This window comes from Bison bison, unplaced genomic scaffold (genome assembly GCF_000754665.1).
Source record: "Bison bison bison isolate TAMUID 2011002044 unplaced genomic scaffold, Bison_UMD1.0 scf7180017864190, whole genome shotgun sequence".
In the NCBI taxonomy this organism is placed as follows: Eukaryota; Metazoa; Chordata; class Mammalia; order Artiodactyla; family Bovidae; genus Bison; species Bison bison.
In genome coordinates this window covers 165,479-182,291 of record NW_011494762.1, presented here as the reverse complement: position 1 = coordinate 182,291, position 16,813 = coordinate 165,479, and the positions used below count along the sequence as shown (strand labels likewise).

Genomic DNA, 16,813 nt, shown 5'->3' with positions numbered 1-16,813 from the left:
ACCAAAACTGACAGAGAAAGAAATAGAAAATATGAATAGTCATTTAATAAAGAAATTTATTCCATAATTAATATTTTCCCTTATAAAAAATTGTAGGCACAAACAGCTCCCTTAGTAAATTAAAAAAAATTTTAAGAAGGGATTATTGTCATGCTTATACCAACTATTCCAAAGAAAGATTGGATATTATGAGAATTAAAATTTTACATGCCAATTTTATCATGAGCAGAGCTATAAAAATTTTTTTTAAAAATGAACAAATCAAATGCAGCAATATGTAAAAGGATAATACAACCTGATAGAGTTGTATATAAGAATGCAGATTTATTCACATTAGAAAATCAGCATAACTCACTATTTATCAAAATAGAGGAGAAAATTCATAGGTAATTTAAATACACACAAAAACCAAGTATTTGATAAAATCAAACATCTCCTTATAAAGAAAAAACTCTCCTACATATAGAAGAGATAGCAATCATTTGGTAAAATACTGAAAGTTTTCCCTTTGAGATTGGGGAAAAAATAAGAGTCTTACTGTTAACCCTCCTAATTACTATTGTATTGGAAATCTTAGCCAGGTCAGTATGGCAGATTGATTATAAACATGATTCCATTTTCTGTCTCTCCATGTACCTATGCCTTTTGTGACATATCTGACTTTGAAGCATATCTCCCATCAAGAAATAGATTCTATTTATCCACCTCAAATCTGGGCTAGCCTTGTATTTTGCTTTGGTTTAAAGAATGTGGTGGAATTGACAATGTGCCAGTCCTTAAGAGGCATCTCTCTCTTTTGGAGACAGACACTGCCACTGGGGATAACAGCAAACTGAAGGATGAGACCACAGTGAATAGAACTAAGTTAGCCCACCTGTCCCTGCTGTGGCTCTAGATATGTAAGGAACCTAGCCAACATCAGTAAAGCTGCTTAGCTGACCTGCAGCTAATTTCAGATGCACAAGTGGGCCCTGGCAAGAACAACTCAAATAACAGAAACATTCAGCTAACCCATAGACTTGTGAGAAATATGTGGTTGATTTGGGGGTTTATGGTGCAGCAATAACTAATTGAAACAGGCAGTGAGTCAAGAAAAAACAAAGTATAAATATTGAAAAGGAAGAAAAAGTCTATAATTATTTGCAGAGGGTCTAACTGTATATGCAGAAAATCCAAAAATATCCATAGACTTGTGAGAAATATATGGTTGATTTGCGTGGTTTACAGTGCAGCAATAACTAATTGAAACAGGCAGTGAGTCAAGAAAAAACAAAGTACAAATATTGAAAAGGAAGAAAAAGTCTATAGTATTTGCAGAGTGTCTAACTTTATATGTAGAAAATCCAAAAATATCTACAGATACATTATTGGAATTAATGAGTAAATTTGGCCATGTTGATAGATCTCAAGTGCAAAATATCAATTGCATTTCCATATAAGGACAATGTCTTAGTCTGTTCAGTCTGCTACGGCAGAATACCATAGACTGGGTAGCTTAAACAACAGAAATTTCTCTCTCACAGTTCTGGAGGCTAGGAAGTCCAAGATTAGGGTGCTGACAGATTTGGTGTCTGGTGAGAGCCTGCTTCCTGATTCATAGGCAGCTACCTTTTCACTGTATCCTTACATGCAGAAGAGGCAAGCAAGCTCTCTGGGATATGTTTTATAAGGGCATTAATTCCATTTATGAGGGCTCTGTTCTGATGAAAGTGAAAGTGAAGGTCGCTCAGCCATGTCCAACTCTTTGATCCCATGGACTATACAGTCCAGGGAATTCTCTAGGCCAGAATACTGGCGTGGATAGCCTATCCCTTCTCCAGAGGATTTTCCTGACCCAGGAATCAAACTGGGGTCTCCTGCTTTGCAGGTGGATTCTTTACCAGCTGAGCTACCAGGGAAGCCATGACCTAATCACTTCTTAAAGGTCATGCCATCAAATAAATTGGGGATTAAGGTTTCAGCATACAAATTTTGTGGGGACATAAACATTTAGTCCATAGCAATCAACTAATAGAAATTTTTAAATAAAAATTACATATGGTACAAATTACATATGGTACATAGGAATACAACTGACAAAATATGTATAAGATTTCTCACATAAAACTCTAAACCATTACTGAGAGAAGAAATAAATAAGTAGAAGGATATATCATGTTCATGGATTGAAAAATCCAATATTGTATACATGATAATTCCTTCTAAACTGACTTATAGACTCAAGATAATTCCAAAGAAATCCCAACAGGTTTTATTTCCTCTAGAAGTTGACTAATTCTACAATATACAAAGGGACCAAACTAATCACAGGTGTTTTGGAGAAGAAAAACAATGTTGGAAGATTTGCTCTGCTATATACTAAGACCTATTATCAAAGTATGGCATTTAAGGTAAGGATAACAGATAGATCAATGGAACAGAATAGAGTATCTAGAAACAGGCTCATGAACACTTGGTTTATGTAAATAGTAGTAATTTAGAACAGCAGGAAAAGGATAGCCTTTTCCTTAAATGGGGCTGAGACAACTATCTATTACAGAAAACCTGAAAATTGACCCTTACTTTCCACCATTCACAAAGTCAATTCTGTGTGGGTTGAAGATCTAAATGTGAGAGGCAAAGCAATTAATGCTTCCTGAAGATACTAAAGATATCTTTATGACCTTGTTAAGTAAAAGATTCTTAACAGGCTATAAAATGGCACTAATCAAAAAGGAAAAGATTGATATGTTGTACTATGTTAAAGTGACAAACTTTTTTTCAATCAAAAGGCTTTTTAAGAAGAAGAAAGGGCAAGCCACCTAGTTGAGGAATTATTTGCAACACATATAACTAACAATGTGTAATACATTCTTCAAATTAAAGGAAAAATAGTCAATGAATAAAAAACAGACACGTAGCAAAAGGAGATATCTAAAGTGGCCATTAAACACATATAAATATTCTCCATATCATTATTAGTCAGCAATGTGTGAGCTATAATCACAGTAAGACCCTACTATATACTTGTCAGAGTGCTCATATGAAGAAGACTGATCACAGCAAGAGCTGGTGAGAATGCAGAACAATGGGAGTTTTCTTATACTACCAGCATGGCTAAATTGGTACATCACTTAGGAAAAAAGTTAGGCATCATCTCCTGAAGGGAGGGTATGTGTACCTTAGGATCCTGTAATTCTAATCCTAGGTATATAGCCAATAGAAAGGCATGCAAATATAAATAAGAGACATATACAGTAATGTTGTGGTAGCAATTTGCAAAACAGACCCAGATTGGAAACAATTCATATTTGTCTATCAAAAGTAGAATGGCTAAATAAATTATGGCATAATTATATCCTGGAATACTATACAGTCATGAAAATGAATGAACTACATTTACATCCCATAACACAGATGAACTTCACAAATATAACATTGAATAAAAAGAACAAGGCCCTCTCAAATTACATACTACATGATTCCATTTATATACAGTTTCTCAAATCTATCTATAAAAGATAAAACCTAACTGTAGTGTTTAGGGATACTTGTAAATGGTAAAACTATGACGAAGATCAAAAAGTATTTACCATAATGTCATGAGAGTGCTTCTCTTTGGGGAGGTAGGTGGGGGTGGTAGTGATTGGGAAGGAGGCTTCTAGGGTGCTGACAGTGTTCTGTTCCTGACTGTAGGAGTGGTTACACAGATACTCGCTTTCTGATAACTTATTGAGCTAAGCCTTCTGATTTGTGCCTATTTCTGTATATGTACTATATTTAAAAATTAAGTTTAGAAAGGAGATGGAGGCATATCTGCAGATGAACCAAAATGGAGGAAGAAACAGTAGCTCAGAACATGAACACCAATGGTTTCCATGAAGTTTTAAAACTACTGTTCTACTATTCTTGGAATTATTTCTATTTTGTCCAAGGATCATTATTCTATCTGTTTTGATATTATCCTTCAGTCTTCTGGTTTTCTTCATGCCAGGCATTCTCACAGAGCTACTATCTGAAGTCAATGGCACAAAAAATAGGTATTTAATTATATAATTTAAAGTTTAAAAGGTAATCAACAACAATTTAAACACAAAATTGTAAGCACTGGAAGAAGAGAGGGGTGAAGAAATTGACATAAATGCACATCTTTCATAGAGGGGAGAGTAGATATTGTCTAAAATGACAAATCAACATCAAAGCAAATTTTTCAGAGACATGATGGAAACCATTAAAAGAATTAGAAATAATTTTTAAAAACGACTGCTTCTGGGAGAGGGACTAAGTTTGGGGCATCGAGAAGAAGAATGCTCTGGACTGTTTGACTTTTGCTTTGGTTTTGCTATATGCACATTACCTTCATAAATCTAGTAAGACATCTATGAGATTCCAGTTTGCATCATTCTCATCTAAAGATTTAAGAATGCTCTTTGAGTTTGTGGCATTATAACTAGTCAAAGAGTAACATCTGTAGTCTGTCTTCTCTATGCAGTGACTGATAATGAGCAGCATTTCTAAAGTACTGTCAGGAGCTATGATATTACCGAAGCAGTTATTCTGTGTGACCAGATATTTTAGAGCTTCTGAATTATGATTTTATAATTACTTCTATTTCCTTTTAAACTTTATTTAAGGATATATTTTAATTAGAAACAAGCCTGTGTATACAATTGTACACAGACAAGTGGGAGATTACGATCATTTATATTCAACAGTTTGAACAGCTAACATTATCAAATCAAAAGTAGATGAATCAATGATGAAAGTGAAATTGCCAAAACTACTCATATTAATAATAATGTTAAAATCTATATATTCTATATACTATATTTTAAACAATAAAATAAAATGCATTTGTGTTTCTGCTCTATTTGCATACCTTATGAACATACATTTAGGGTGAAGATCTGGAAAAAAGATCAAGACTCATTTTTTAAACAGTAAAGTTTAACTATTGAATAATTGGCTCTATTTCTTTTTCTTGTAACATTACAATTTCTGAGATCTTTAAATACCTCATTTCATCATTTGTGTTTGTAAAATGCTTATTAGAACTCTCCCCTTTAAAACTTTGGTAACAATTATTTTTTCTATTTCCTCAAGTATATTTTTGTCAAAATTTAGGTACTCCCATGTGTACTATCTGCCAAATATGTTTAAAGTAGAAAGAATATAAAGAACATCTTTTCTAGAGAAAGGGTCTTATTGGATTTTCATATCACACAGCAGTCTCACATATTGTTTTGCACAGAGTAGTTACTCAAAAGAGTTTGTTGCATTGGATCACACTGAGTCATATATGGTATAATATGATTAAATAGGACTAGTCCAAGCTTCAGTGAAAAATCAGAGCTTATGGTATAAGAAAAGTGATCAATCCTATATCACATATAATTGAAAGTAACTTCAGATATGTTTGTGTAACTAAGTCTCTCCACTCACTCAAGGTGGGCATGTCCTCCCTGTGCTGGGCACTGTGCTAGACTCTGTGGCCACAAAGATGGACGAGACAAGATACTTCCTCTGCAGCTACTCATGGCCCCATGGAGACAGTCAACCAGGGAATGGACAGCTACAAAATGATGTGACACGAATTCTGATGAGTCCAAATTTTCTTTCCAGTTCATTCCTTTCTTTTTACCGTCAAGGTGATGAAGGTGTCTTAGTAAGGTGGAATAAAGAAGCAAAGCTTTATCAGAATAACAACTAGCAGCAGAGGGGTTCATTTGCCTTAAAGGAAGAACCTGAAAGGTTCAGGCTTCTTCCCCTAAGCATGAAACATTATCCTGGCCTCAGAGACCTTGACTGTATCCTTCTGGGATGGGGGCACTCAGCAATGGAGCCCCAACACGGTGGTGAGGCGGGAAGGACAGAAAAGACCAGCAAAAGGAAAGAGGATGCAGTGCAGAGGTGAGGAGGAAAGGGACTCCTGGCTTTTCACAGGGGCAGATTCTGCATGGAACGATGTGGTAGGAAAAATAAAGAAATATCATCAGTGTCCTCAGGTGAGACTGTCACTCTCGTAGATGTTGGGGCATGAATTATGGGTATTGCTGTAGTGGGGGTGTGCTCATGTCCTACAGGGACTCAAGAGATAAGAAAAGGAGGGGTTGCCCAGCTCAGGCTACAGAGCAGATGTTACAGGGGGAGGGGAGAAGGTGATGGAGGTAGGAGAAAATGGTTTGGAATCTGAAAATTGTTCAGTAAGGCTCCAGCACAGACCACATCAAGATCAACCAAAGAAGTTGGTCCCATTGCACCTTTCTTATTAAATGACAGTCAGTGAATTACCATGATTGTTCTTACCCTCAACAGACTTGGGAGGCAGAAAGTATAGCTCAGTGCTGAGCAAAAGATGCCCCTTTTGAAGATGAAGAAAAAAAGAAAGGGTGGACTGAGTTGTCTTCCTCAGGGATAGAGTCCACAGGCGACAGAGATTTGTAATATTCATCTTCTCCATCAAGCACTTTGATTTGGCTGCAACAAAGGAAAGAGTTTCAGCAGAAAAAGAAAACAAGTGCAGCAGTCATCAGTGGGGCAGCTAAAATTGTGTGAGTACCTGGAACAGGGCTGGGCCCTCACACTGGGTGGTGGGGCAGAGCTTAGTGTAGCTCAGGGCCTCCCAGCATGGAAACTGGGGTCTGATTCACAAAGCCTTTCACATCTGGGTCACACACTAATAACGGGCCCGATTTAGTGGTGTCTGGAAGTTGTGATCATATTGCAGTTTGATTTTTGTGAATTAACTTGTCTGGCTCCCTCTAGATGAGAAAGTTCCCCTCCTGACCATCTTTAGCTCTCAAACTACTACCAATTACCTATCTCATTGCTATTCTCAATAGAGACGCTAACAGTCACATCAGCCACAAACTCTGTAGTGGCTAATCATTGGGAGAAAATTTCCTCTGTGTACCTTTAAGGCTCAGGAGTAGAGGAATGTGGAGGAAGGAGTATTTGCACAACTGGGGTGCTCTGATTGTGGGAGAGTTTTATATAGCCCAATACATGTCTTGAATTATAAAGACAGTATAATTCCCTGGGATAATTATGAGAAATAACATTTACCTTTTGGTGGCAATTTCAGTCTTTTCAGACAGAATAGATTCAAGTTTTGTATACTTGCTACTGTGAAAAGTAGTTTCCAATGTCAATAATTGTGGTGATATCCCCACTGTATATGTTTAGAAGCCTCTCTAGAAAGTTTTGCATTTTCTGAATATCACAAAGGACCCCGTCTGTTTACAGTTGCTTAGAACTAAGAAGACAGATATTTACCCAAGTTTTCTTGGCTTCCTCTTGCTCCCTTGATATTCTAGAGTTCCCTGTGGAGAGGGCCAAGAACACACAGTCAAAGCAAAGCAGCAAGTCGTTAATTTTTAATTCAAAGTGATTTTGTGTTGAATGCAAGCAGATGCTGATAATATCAGAAGTCACAGCATAATTTTTTTGATCAAAGGGCTCAAGTGAGCCTGATGAAGCATGCATCTTGCTCGTCTTTGATAAACCACATCAATTATTCACCGTGAAGGCAGACATCCTGACATGAAAGCAACAGATAAAGAGCCTAAGCACATGTTCAAGACGAGAGTATAAGAGAGTGGGGGTGGGGCTGGAGGGGCTGGAACAGGTATTAATAACAGAATTATTAACTGGAAACAAAGCCAGTGAAACCGCTTTATGGCCACTTTGAACTCACATTTAACTGGTTATAGTACATGGTGTCCTCAGGGCTACTCAACATTTTGGGCTCATGACATCTTCGGCGAGGTGTTCGCTGCTTCTGTGCAAGACCATTTTCTGAATCTGCAACAGGATAGCAGAACTTTTCTGTCAACTATCTGAGGTATTGGGAAAATTAAGTGTAAAATTGCTCATCACATAAATGCATTTAGCAGAAACCCTGTCCTATTTTAACAGGCAAGTTAGAGCTTTGCTAATATCAGGAGAAATACGCCACACACACACACACACACACACACACACACACGGACTGCTAAGTGTAAACAAGGGCAGCTATCAGGGACTTTGCCTTCATCTTTCTTATCTGAGTCAGCAGTCAACAGTGACAGAAGGCAAATTGGTTTGTCCATGCTGGTGAAGTAGAGGTTGGTGGTCAGCCTTTGTAGAGTAGAGAATGCCCTCTTGGTGAGATAGTTAAGGCAATGAAGGCAATCTGGGGCAGTTTGTACCACGTCCTACAGTGAGAGTTCAAAGACATCTGGAGAACACACATTGCTGGGTAGATGAGAAACAAACCTTTTGGTGGGATACATTTTGGAGGCAAAGTGGCTTCAGCTAGTATTTTCTGAAATGCTTTGAACAATGCCACTGATCCATGCAGTCCCTGGAGGTAGTGTAAAGGAGAAGGGGAAAGGATGATTGCTTGTTTTCACAGAGCAGCCTCTCTGTCTTAGTCCTGATTTCAGAACCCTGGACCAAGGGTGCACTGGAGATTAAGAAGCCACGTGTACAACGAAGTCATGACTTATTTCTCTTCCAAGCAGGTGCTTTCTGTGAAACCTGCTATCCTTTTGTACTATATCTGAATCAGAATTCAGCAGTTCTAACCTCTTGCCAACACACACACAGACACAAACACACACACAAACACACACACACACAGCTGCCATAAAATACTGCTCATGAGTGTCATGGTCTGGAGAAGAGATATCACTTTCCTCAACCAAGGATATGTATACCATAAACTAATTATGAGAATGATTTGCACTTGGAATCATAGTTTGATTTTATTAGAGATTCTTACTCTACAAGGAAATTCTAGGGAAATTTTCTAAGTGAAGAATGACTCAGCAAAGACCATTATGAAGAGCAAATTATCAGTTTCCTAAATATGAAGTTTTGCATTTTTTTTTTAAATGGAACACATCTATGTTTGAACATGACTATTAGAACCACACAGGGCTTTAGGAACTGTCTGTTCTAAATACCCATTTTTTCACAAAAGGAAACCGAGGCCCATAAACGCGGAATGACTCATTCCAGTTTAAGTGGCAGAGTACAGACCCAACCCTAGATCTCCTACCTCCTATTCTAGCAGTTAAAAAACTATATCATGTTGTCTTAATACAAAATTCTTTTAAAAAGTCAAAGGTCTGCATAAAAGTAAGCTCCATGAAAAAATATTAATTAGCACAGCAGAATGATGGTGCTTGCAGAGGATTCCAGTAGCCTGGACAGACATCCCCATCCACTTCTTCAGGAGCTGTGCAGAGAACAGGACTCCAGCCTCTTGTACTAGCAGCAACCTCAGACTATAAGGAATCCAGAACTGAAATGGGTACTTTCTGATAGTTCCAACACACCTACCTCCATATGCTTTGCAAAGTCCATATTTTGTAATATGGTAGAACCTGAGGTTGTGAGGCTTTTACATTATACCTTCAGATTTATAGATTAATGAACAGAAGTGTTTAGAGTTAAGGTTGCTTGTTTTAAGCATGTACTGAAGATCTGACATCTATTCTCTTTTAGACTTTCTACTATTACAGAAATTCCAACCCTAGCACCTCAAAAGACTGATCTTAAATAGTTTTGAGATTCAGCTGAAGTTCAGCCCAGTTCAGTTGTTCTTTATGTAAAGATTACAATTGATCAGAAGCCTTTATTTATATTCTCCACTAGAAATGCTTAATACAAGATGTGGTTCTCAACTTTTGCTCCTGATGAACTTGCTGTACCATGGGTGGGTGTTCTTTTCCCGATCCTTATAAAGAATCAGTTATTGCATTGAATTTTCTCTTTTTAAAATTTCCCATAAATTAAAACAAAATATTAATATCTGATACCATACTAGAATCTAGCATAAGTTGGTGTCTGATTTAGCATCAAATTTTAATTTTTATTATTTTAACTTTAATACCTCCATATTTTATGATGTTTTTCAAAACACTGGAACAGGTATTTTGCTATTGGAACAAAATTGAGTATTAGTGATATATGGTCAATCACAAGCAGCCAACTAAATTGAGAAACAAATTCAATTACTGCTGTTACAACAACTGGACAGCAGTGTGCAAAAATATCACTTAAATACAGAGCTTACAAATCATATTCTATATGTGAGGTAGTTTGCTTGATAACGTGGGGAAGACAAAGAGAAATAAGACAAGGTCCTTGCCTTCAGTCTAGTAGAGGACACCGTGCCTTAAGAGGTTAGTGACCTGCCTAAGGCCATAGCTATTGCTGCTGATATCAAATTAGTTCTTTTTAAATTCTATATCTTTTACTTTTCTCAATACAGTTCTTGATTCTCACAGGCCACAATAAATTCCAGATGTTATATAGTTAAACATTTTAAATAGCCCCATGAAAACTGTGGAAGGAAATGAAATAGACTACCTATCTTAACTGTGGAAGAAGATAATAGGGACAAGGATGGGTTCAATTATATTAAAGTAAAATATTCTATATGATGAACATTAACAAAACCTTAAGATGAAAGAAAGCGCAACAGAAAGATTAAAAACAAATTAAAATATAGAGACACGATATTATACATAATGCGGAAAGGCTGAGGAAGGACAAAGATGGTGGTGGTGGTTTAGGCACTCAGTCATGTCTGACGCTTGTGACCCCATAGACTGTAGTCCGCCAGGCTCCTCTGTCCATGGAATTCTCCAGGCAAGAATACTGGAGTGGGTTGCCATTTCTTTCTCCAGGGTATCTTCCTGACCCAGGAATTGAACCTGGGTTCCTGCATTGCAGGCAGATTCTGTACCAACTGAGCTAACAGATATATTTATATATGTTGAAATACAATTATGAAATGAGATACTGAAAAATATTCAGCCACCTTGACAAAGAGCTTCAGTTAAAACAATTACTACTGACTTTCTATTAGAATAAATTGAAAGGTCAAAAGACAATGTGGCAGTGGCCCTGGATACACAGATGAGTCTATAGGCTTCCCCTCTCCTGAAGTGACTTGACAATAGATAACAAAAGCTAAGCAACTTGTTTCAAGGACCATGTTCCAACAAAGTAAACTGAAAGAGAACAAAAAGACCACTTGTATGAAGATGGATGTAACACTTTCTTCAACAGAAAAAAGCTAGAATCATAATAAATATTTAATAATTGGGGAGAAATTACCGCTGAGATATAAATATGACGTCATGTCATGAAAGCACCAATGAGGATAAAAATGGCTATGATACTGATACATGAAAATTCAAAATTAAGAAAAAGACACAAAACACAAAATAGCATATGGTACACTGATTAAATCTATGTATGTATGCACTTTGAGAAGTTTGTCAAGATTTTTTTCCTTAAAAATTAAAAAAAAAATAATGGGGCATGTAGAACAAAAATTATTGTTTCTTTCAGTATATAAAGAAATTACAAGTGAGAAAGACTAAGTCTGTAAGTGGCAGAGTGGATGCACGAATCCCTGTCTTTTAGCCTTTGAGCCAATCAATTTGCCCATAAGAGATACAAAGCAACAGGATTATCTGGCAATTTCCTAGTTCATTTGACTAGTTTATGTAGATAAACTGGGCAATTTGAGTTTGAAGACATACATTAGAATAGGAGTTATTTACTTTGGAGACAATGAAGTTCATATTCTGTAAGTAGCCAACTTCTGCCTCACATAAATACTTGTAAGCCAAGCCAAACTTCAGTTTGTAATACTTGGGGTTTTGTTTGTGTGTACATGCTCAGTCTGTCCTATGCTTTGTGGCCCCATGGACTTTAGCCAGCCTGGCTACTCTGTATAGAATTTTCCAGGCAAGAATACGGGAGTGGGTTGCCATGCCCTCCTCCGGGGGACACCTCCCTGACCCAGAGATTGAACCCGTGTCTCTTGCAGCTCCTACACTGGCATGTGGGTTCTTTACCACTAGCACCACCTGGGAAGCCCATACTCTGGGTGCCACCTATCTACTGTGCTTTTTAAAAGTATATTATATCATGAATACCGGTTTGCATTTAACATAGGTCTCTTTCCTTTTCAAGAATCTCTGTACATTTTTTCCCCCTGCACCTTTTCGATTTCATTTTTGAGATCTTGAACACACCCTTCTCTTCTGAGTTGTCACAGAACTCTATAATAAACTGGATATAAATCTGTCAGAAAATGCAAGAAATATGGAGGGAGTTTCAATAGCACCAGGAAATGCTAAGTCATGTCTGATTTAGGGAATACTCCTTATTATACGTGAACCATGGACTTCCAGATGTTCAAGCTGGTTTTAGAAAGGGCAGAGGAACCAGAGATCAAATTGCCAACATCCTTTGGATCATTGAAAAAGCAAGAGAGTTCCAGAAAAACATCTACTTCTGCTTTATTGACTATGCCAAAGCCTTTGACTGTGTGAATCACCACAAACTGGAAAATTCTGAAAGAGATGGGAATACCAGACCACCTGACCTGACTCTTGAGAAATGTGTATGCAGGTCAAGAAGCAACAGTTAGAACTGGACATGGAACAACAGATTGGTTCCAAATAGGGAAAGAAGTACATCAAGGCTGTATATTGTCACCTTGCTTATTTAACTTATATGCAGAGTACATCATGAGAAATGCTGGGCTGGATGAAGCACAAGCTGGAATCAAGATTGCTGGGAGAAATATCAATAGCCTCAGATATGCAGATGACACCACCCTTATGGCAGAAAGCGAAGAAGAACTAAAGAGCCTCTTGATGAAAGTGAAAGAGGAGAGTGAAAAAGTTGGCTTCAAACTCAACATTCAGAAAACTAAAGATCATGGCATCTGGTCCCATCTCTTCATGGCAAACAGATGGGGAAACAGTGGCAAACTTTATTTTTTGGGTCTCCAAAATCACGGCAGATGTTGACTGCAGCCATGAAACTAAAAGATGCTTGCTTCTTGGAGGAAAAGTTATGACCAACCTAGACAGCATATTAAAAAGCAGAGACATTACTTTGCCGACAAAGGTCCATCTAGTCAAAGCTATGGTTTTCCAGTAGTCATGTATGGATGCAGAGAAGGTAGCCACCCACTCCAGTACTCTTGCCTGGAAAATCCCATGGATGGAGGAGCCTGATAGGCTGCAGTCCATGGGGTCGTGAAGAGTCGGACATGACTGAGCGACTTCACTTTCACTTTTCACTTTCATGCACTGGAGAAGGAAATGGCAACCTACTCCAGTGTTCTTGCCTGGAGAATCCCAGGGACAGCAGAGCCTGGTGGGCTGCAGTCTACAGGTCACACAGAGTTGGACATGACTGAATCAATTTGGCAGCAGCGGCAGCAGCATATATAGATGTGAGAGTTGGACTATAAAGAAAGCTGAGTGCAGAAGAATTGATGCTTTTGAACTGTGGTGTTGGAGAAGACTCTTGAGAGTCCCTTGGACTGCAAGATCTAACCAGTCCATCCTAAGGGAAATCAGTCCTGACTATTCACTGGAAGGACTGATGTTGAAGCTGAAACTCCAATACTTTGGCCACCTGATGCAAAGAACTGACTCATTTGAAAAGACCCTGATGCTGGGAAAGACCGAAGGCAGGAGGGGAAGGGGGCAACTGAGGATGAGATGGTTGAATGGCATCACCGACTCAATGGACATGAGTTTGAGTAAACTCCAGGAGTTGGTGATGGAGAGGGAGGCCTGGAGTCCATGGGGTCATAGTCCATGCTGCAGTTCATGGGGTCACAAAGAGTTGGACACGACTGAGTGGCTGAACTGAACTGAACTCCTTATTCCTTAATTCCAAGTCATTACATGGCATGACTGCACAATTGTTCAAGCCTGTGGTGAGAAACAAATGGCTGAATTCAGTTGATGGCTTTGTTCTGTAACTTTAAATGACCTGCTTGGGAATTTAATATTTCAATTTTCTTTACTGAACATGCAGGTATATTCTAACTAGAGTGGCTAGATCAAATACAGGGTACCTGCTTACATTTGAATTTCAGATAAGCAACTGATACCTTTTGAGTGTAAGTACAGTTCAGTCACTCAGTCGTGTCCGACTCTGTGCGACCCCATAGACGGCAGCCCACCAGGCTGCCCCGTCCCTGGGATTCTCCAGGCAAGAACACTGGACTGGGTTACCATTTCCTTCTCCAATGCATGAAAGTGAAAAGTGAAAGTGAAGTCGCTCAGTCGTAAACTCTTAGCGACCCCGTGGACTGCAGCCTACCAGGCTCCTCTGTCCATGGGATTTTCCAGGCAAGAGTACTGGAGTGGGGTGCCATTGTGAGTGTAAGTATATCCTGTGCAATATTCAGGACATATACTAAAAAGTGATTGATTATTTATCTGAAATTCAAATCTAGCCAGGTGTCCTATTTTCTCCTCTAAATCTGGCAACCCTAATTCAAACACAATTTTAAGTCACAAATGAGGCTTTTTGTTTTTCTCCTAGCATCTCAGAGATAAACAAGGACTTCCTCTGTTCTATTTGACTTGCTGAGCTAGAGCTGTTTTGGCTACAAATGCTCTTCCCAAACATTGACCCTAAGACTGTCTCCCTTTTTATCACCTAATCTGGATGTCCCAGTTCTGATAAATTTCCTAGCATGGTTACAGCAAGGGAAAGACAACCACAGGGATGGCAGGATGGGTCATGCAGCCTGAATATTCTCTGGCTTGGTGGGACAGTACGGATTCCAAGTCTTGAGGAGTGGGCAGGCAGGGAGCAGGGTTCCAGGGAAAGCCAGACTTTTGCACCCTCCTTGAGGGCCTCAGCAGACATGGATACTTTCAGAGCAGTAAGACTGCTGGTTTGATTGCCATTTTGTGGATGAGGCATTTCCAGGCTTGCTTGCCAAGTAAAACATCCTCTTGAAGCAAACAGAATTTGGATTTACAGATGGCAAATCCTATATGAGGTTATGAGATACATTCTATTTAGGGTCATTTTCTTCACACTAAAGCAGATGTTCAGCTTTTAAAAGTACCAGTGTCCATATATAATGCAGAGAGCCCAGCTTGGTGTTCTGTGGTGACCTAGAGGGGTGGGATGGAAGGAGGGGAGGGAGGCTCAAGAGGAAGGGGATATATGTATAATGATGGCTGATTTGAGTTGTTGTACAGCAGAAACAAACACAACATTGTAAAGCAATTTTCCTCCAATTAAAAAATAAGTTAAAAAATTACCAATGCCCAGATCAGGACCTACTACCCATTCATGGACTATAGCCCACCAGGCTCCTCTGTCCATGAATTCTCCAGGCAAGAATACTGGAGTGGGTTGCCATGCCCTCCTCCAAGGGATGTTCACAACCCAGGCATCAAACCTGGGTCTCCTGCGTAGCAGGCAGATTGTTCACTGAGCCACCAGTCAAGCCCCATATCTGTATATAGATACGTATAGATACAGGTAGATAGACAGACAGACAGACAGACAGATAGATGGTGCTGGTGGTAGTTTAGTCACTAAGTTGAGTTTGACTCTTGGGACCCCATGGACTGTAGCCTACCAGGCTCCTCTGTCCATGAGATTTCCCAGGTGAAAATACTGAAGTGAAGTGAAGTGAAGTCGCTCAGTTGTGTCAGACTCTTTGTGAACCCATGGACTGTAGCCTCCCAGGCTCCTCTGTCCATGGGATTTTCCAGGCAAGAATACTGGAGTGGGTTGCCATTTCCCTCTCCAGGAGCTCTTCCCAACCTGGGGATTGAACCCAGGTCTCCAGTTTTGTAGGCAGATGCTTTACTGTCTGAGCCAATACTGAAGTGGGTTGCCATTTTCTTCTCTAGGGGAAATCTTCCTGACCCAGGGATAGAACCTGTCTCTCCTGCATTGCAGATGGATTCTTTGCTGCTGAGTCACCAGGGAAGACCAGATGGATAGACAGATTTAATTTCCTTAGATGGTTCTAATGTGCAGCATGGTTGACAGCCATGGTACTAGACCAATAGGAACCACATTGGCATAACGTGTTCAATGATTTGTACTACTTTAAAAACACAGTCTGTGGGGACTTCTCTGGTGGTGATTCAGTGGTTAAGATTCCTCACTCCCACTGCAGGGGGCATGGGTTCGATCCCTGCTTGGGGAACTAGGATTTCTCGTGCTGCTCGGGCACAGCCAAAAAAAAAAAAAGAATGCAGCCTATAGAGAATTGTATAATTATGAAGTCTGTGGAATTAGGGTTGCCAGACTTAGGAAAAGAAAAAAAAATATTTGTCTAGATTTGAATTTCAGGTAAACAACCAGTGTGTTGTAAACCACTGGCTCCTGATATCCTATTGGACATGGGCTATGTCAGAGAAGCTCAGAGTCTTATAAGGAGTTGTTGTTCAGTTGCTCAGTCATGTCTGACTCTTTGCAACCCCATAGACTGCAGCATGCCAGGCTTCCCTGTCCTTCACCATCTCCTGGAGCTTGCTCAAACTCATCACTGAGTTGCTGATGCCATACAACCATCTCGTCCTCTGTCACTCCCTTCTCCTCCGGCCTTCAATCTTTCCCAGCATCAAGGTCTCTTCCAATGAGTTGGCTCTTCACATCAGGTGGCCAGAGTATTGGAGTTTCAGCTTCAGCATCAGTCCTTCCAATGAATATTCAGGACTGATTTCCTTTAGGATTGACAGGTTGGATTTCCGTGCAGCCCAAGGGACTCTCAAGAGTCTTCTCCACGTGGGAGAAGGCGAGGGTGGAATGATTTGAGAGAACAGCATTGAAATATGTATATTATCATATGTGAAATAGATCACCGGTCCAAGTTCGATGCATGAGACAGGGTGCTCAGGGCCGGTGCACTAGGATGACCCTGAGGGATGGGATGGGGAGGGAGGTGGGAGGGGGTTTCAGGATGGGGGACATGTACACCATGGCTGATTCATGTCAATGTATGGCAAAAACCACTATAATATTGTAAAGTAATTAGCCTCCA

General features: G+C 39.4%; 1 protein-coding gene across 1 annotated transcript in view; it reads right to left on the bottom strand.

Annotated features, from left to right (window-relative positions):
- Nucleotides 1-4,784: 4,784 nt before the first annotated feature.
- LOC104991392 (myosin-IIIb-like) overlaps nt 4,785-16,813 on the bottom strand; it is a 146,363-nt gene continuing 134,334 nt past the window's right edge. The window contains exons 8-10 of the mRNA XM_010843844.1: nt 7,676-7,782; nt 7,255-7,301; nt 4,785-6,456 (exon numbers count right to left, since the gene is read on the bottom strand). Coding sequence (XP_010842146.1) covers nt 6,318-6,456; nt 7,255-7,301; nt 7,676-7,782 — 293 coding nt within the window. The 3' untranslated portion in view covers nt 4,785-6,317. The remainder of the gene's footprint in view (nt 6,457-7,254; nt 7,302-7,675; nt 7,783-16,813) is intronic.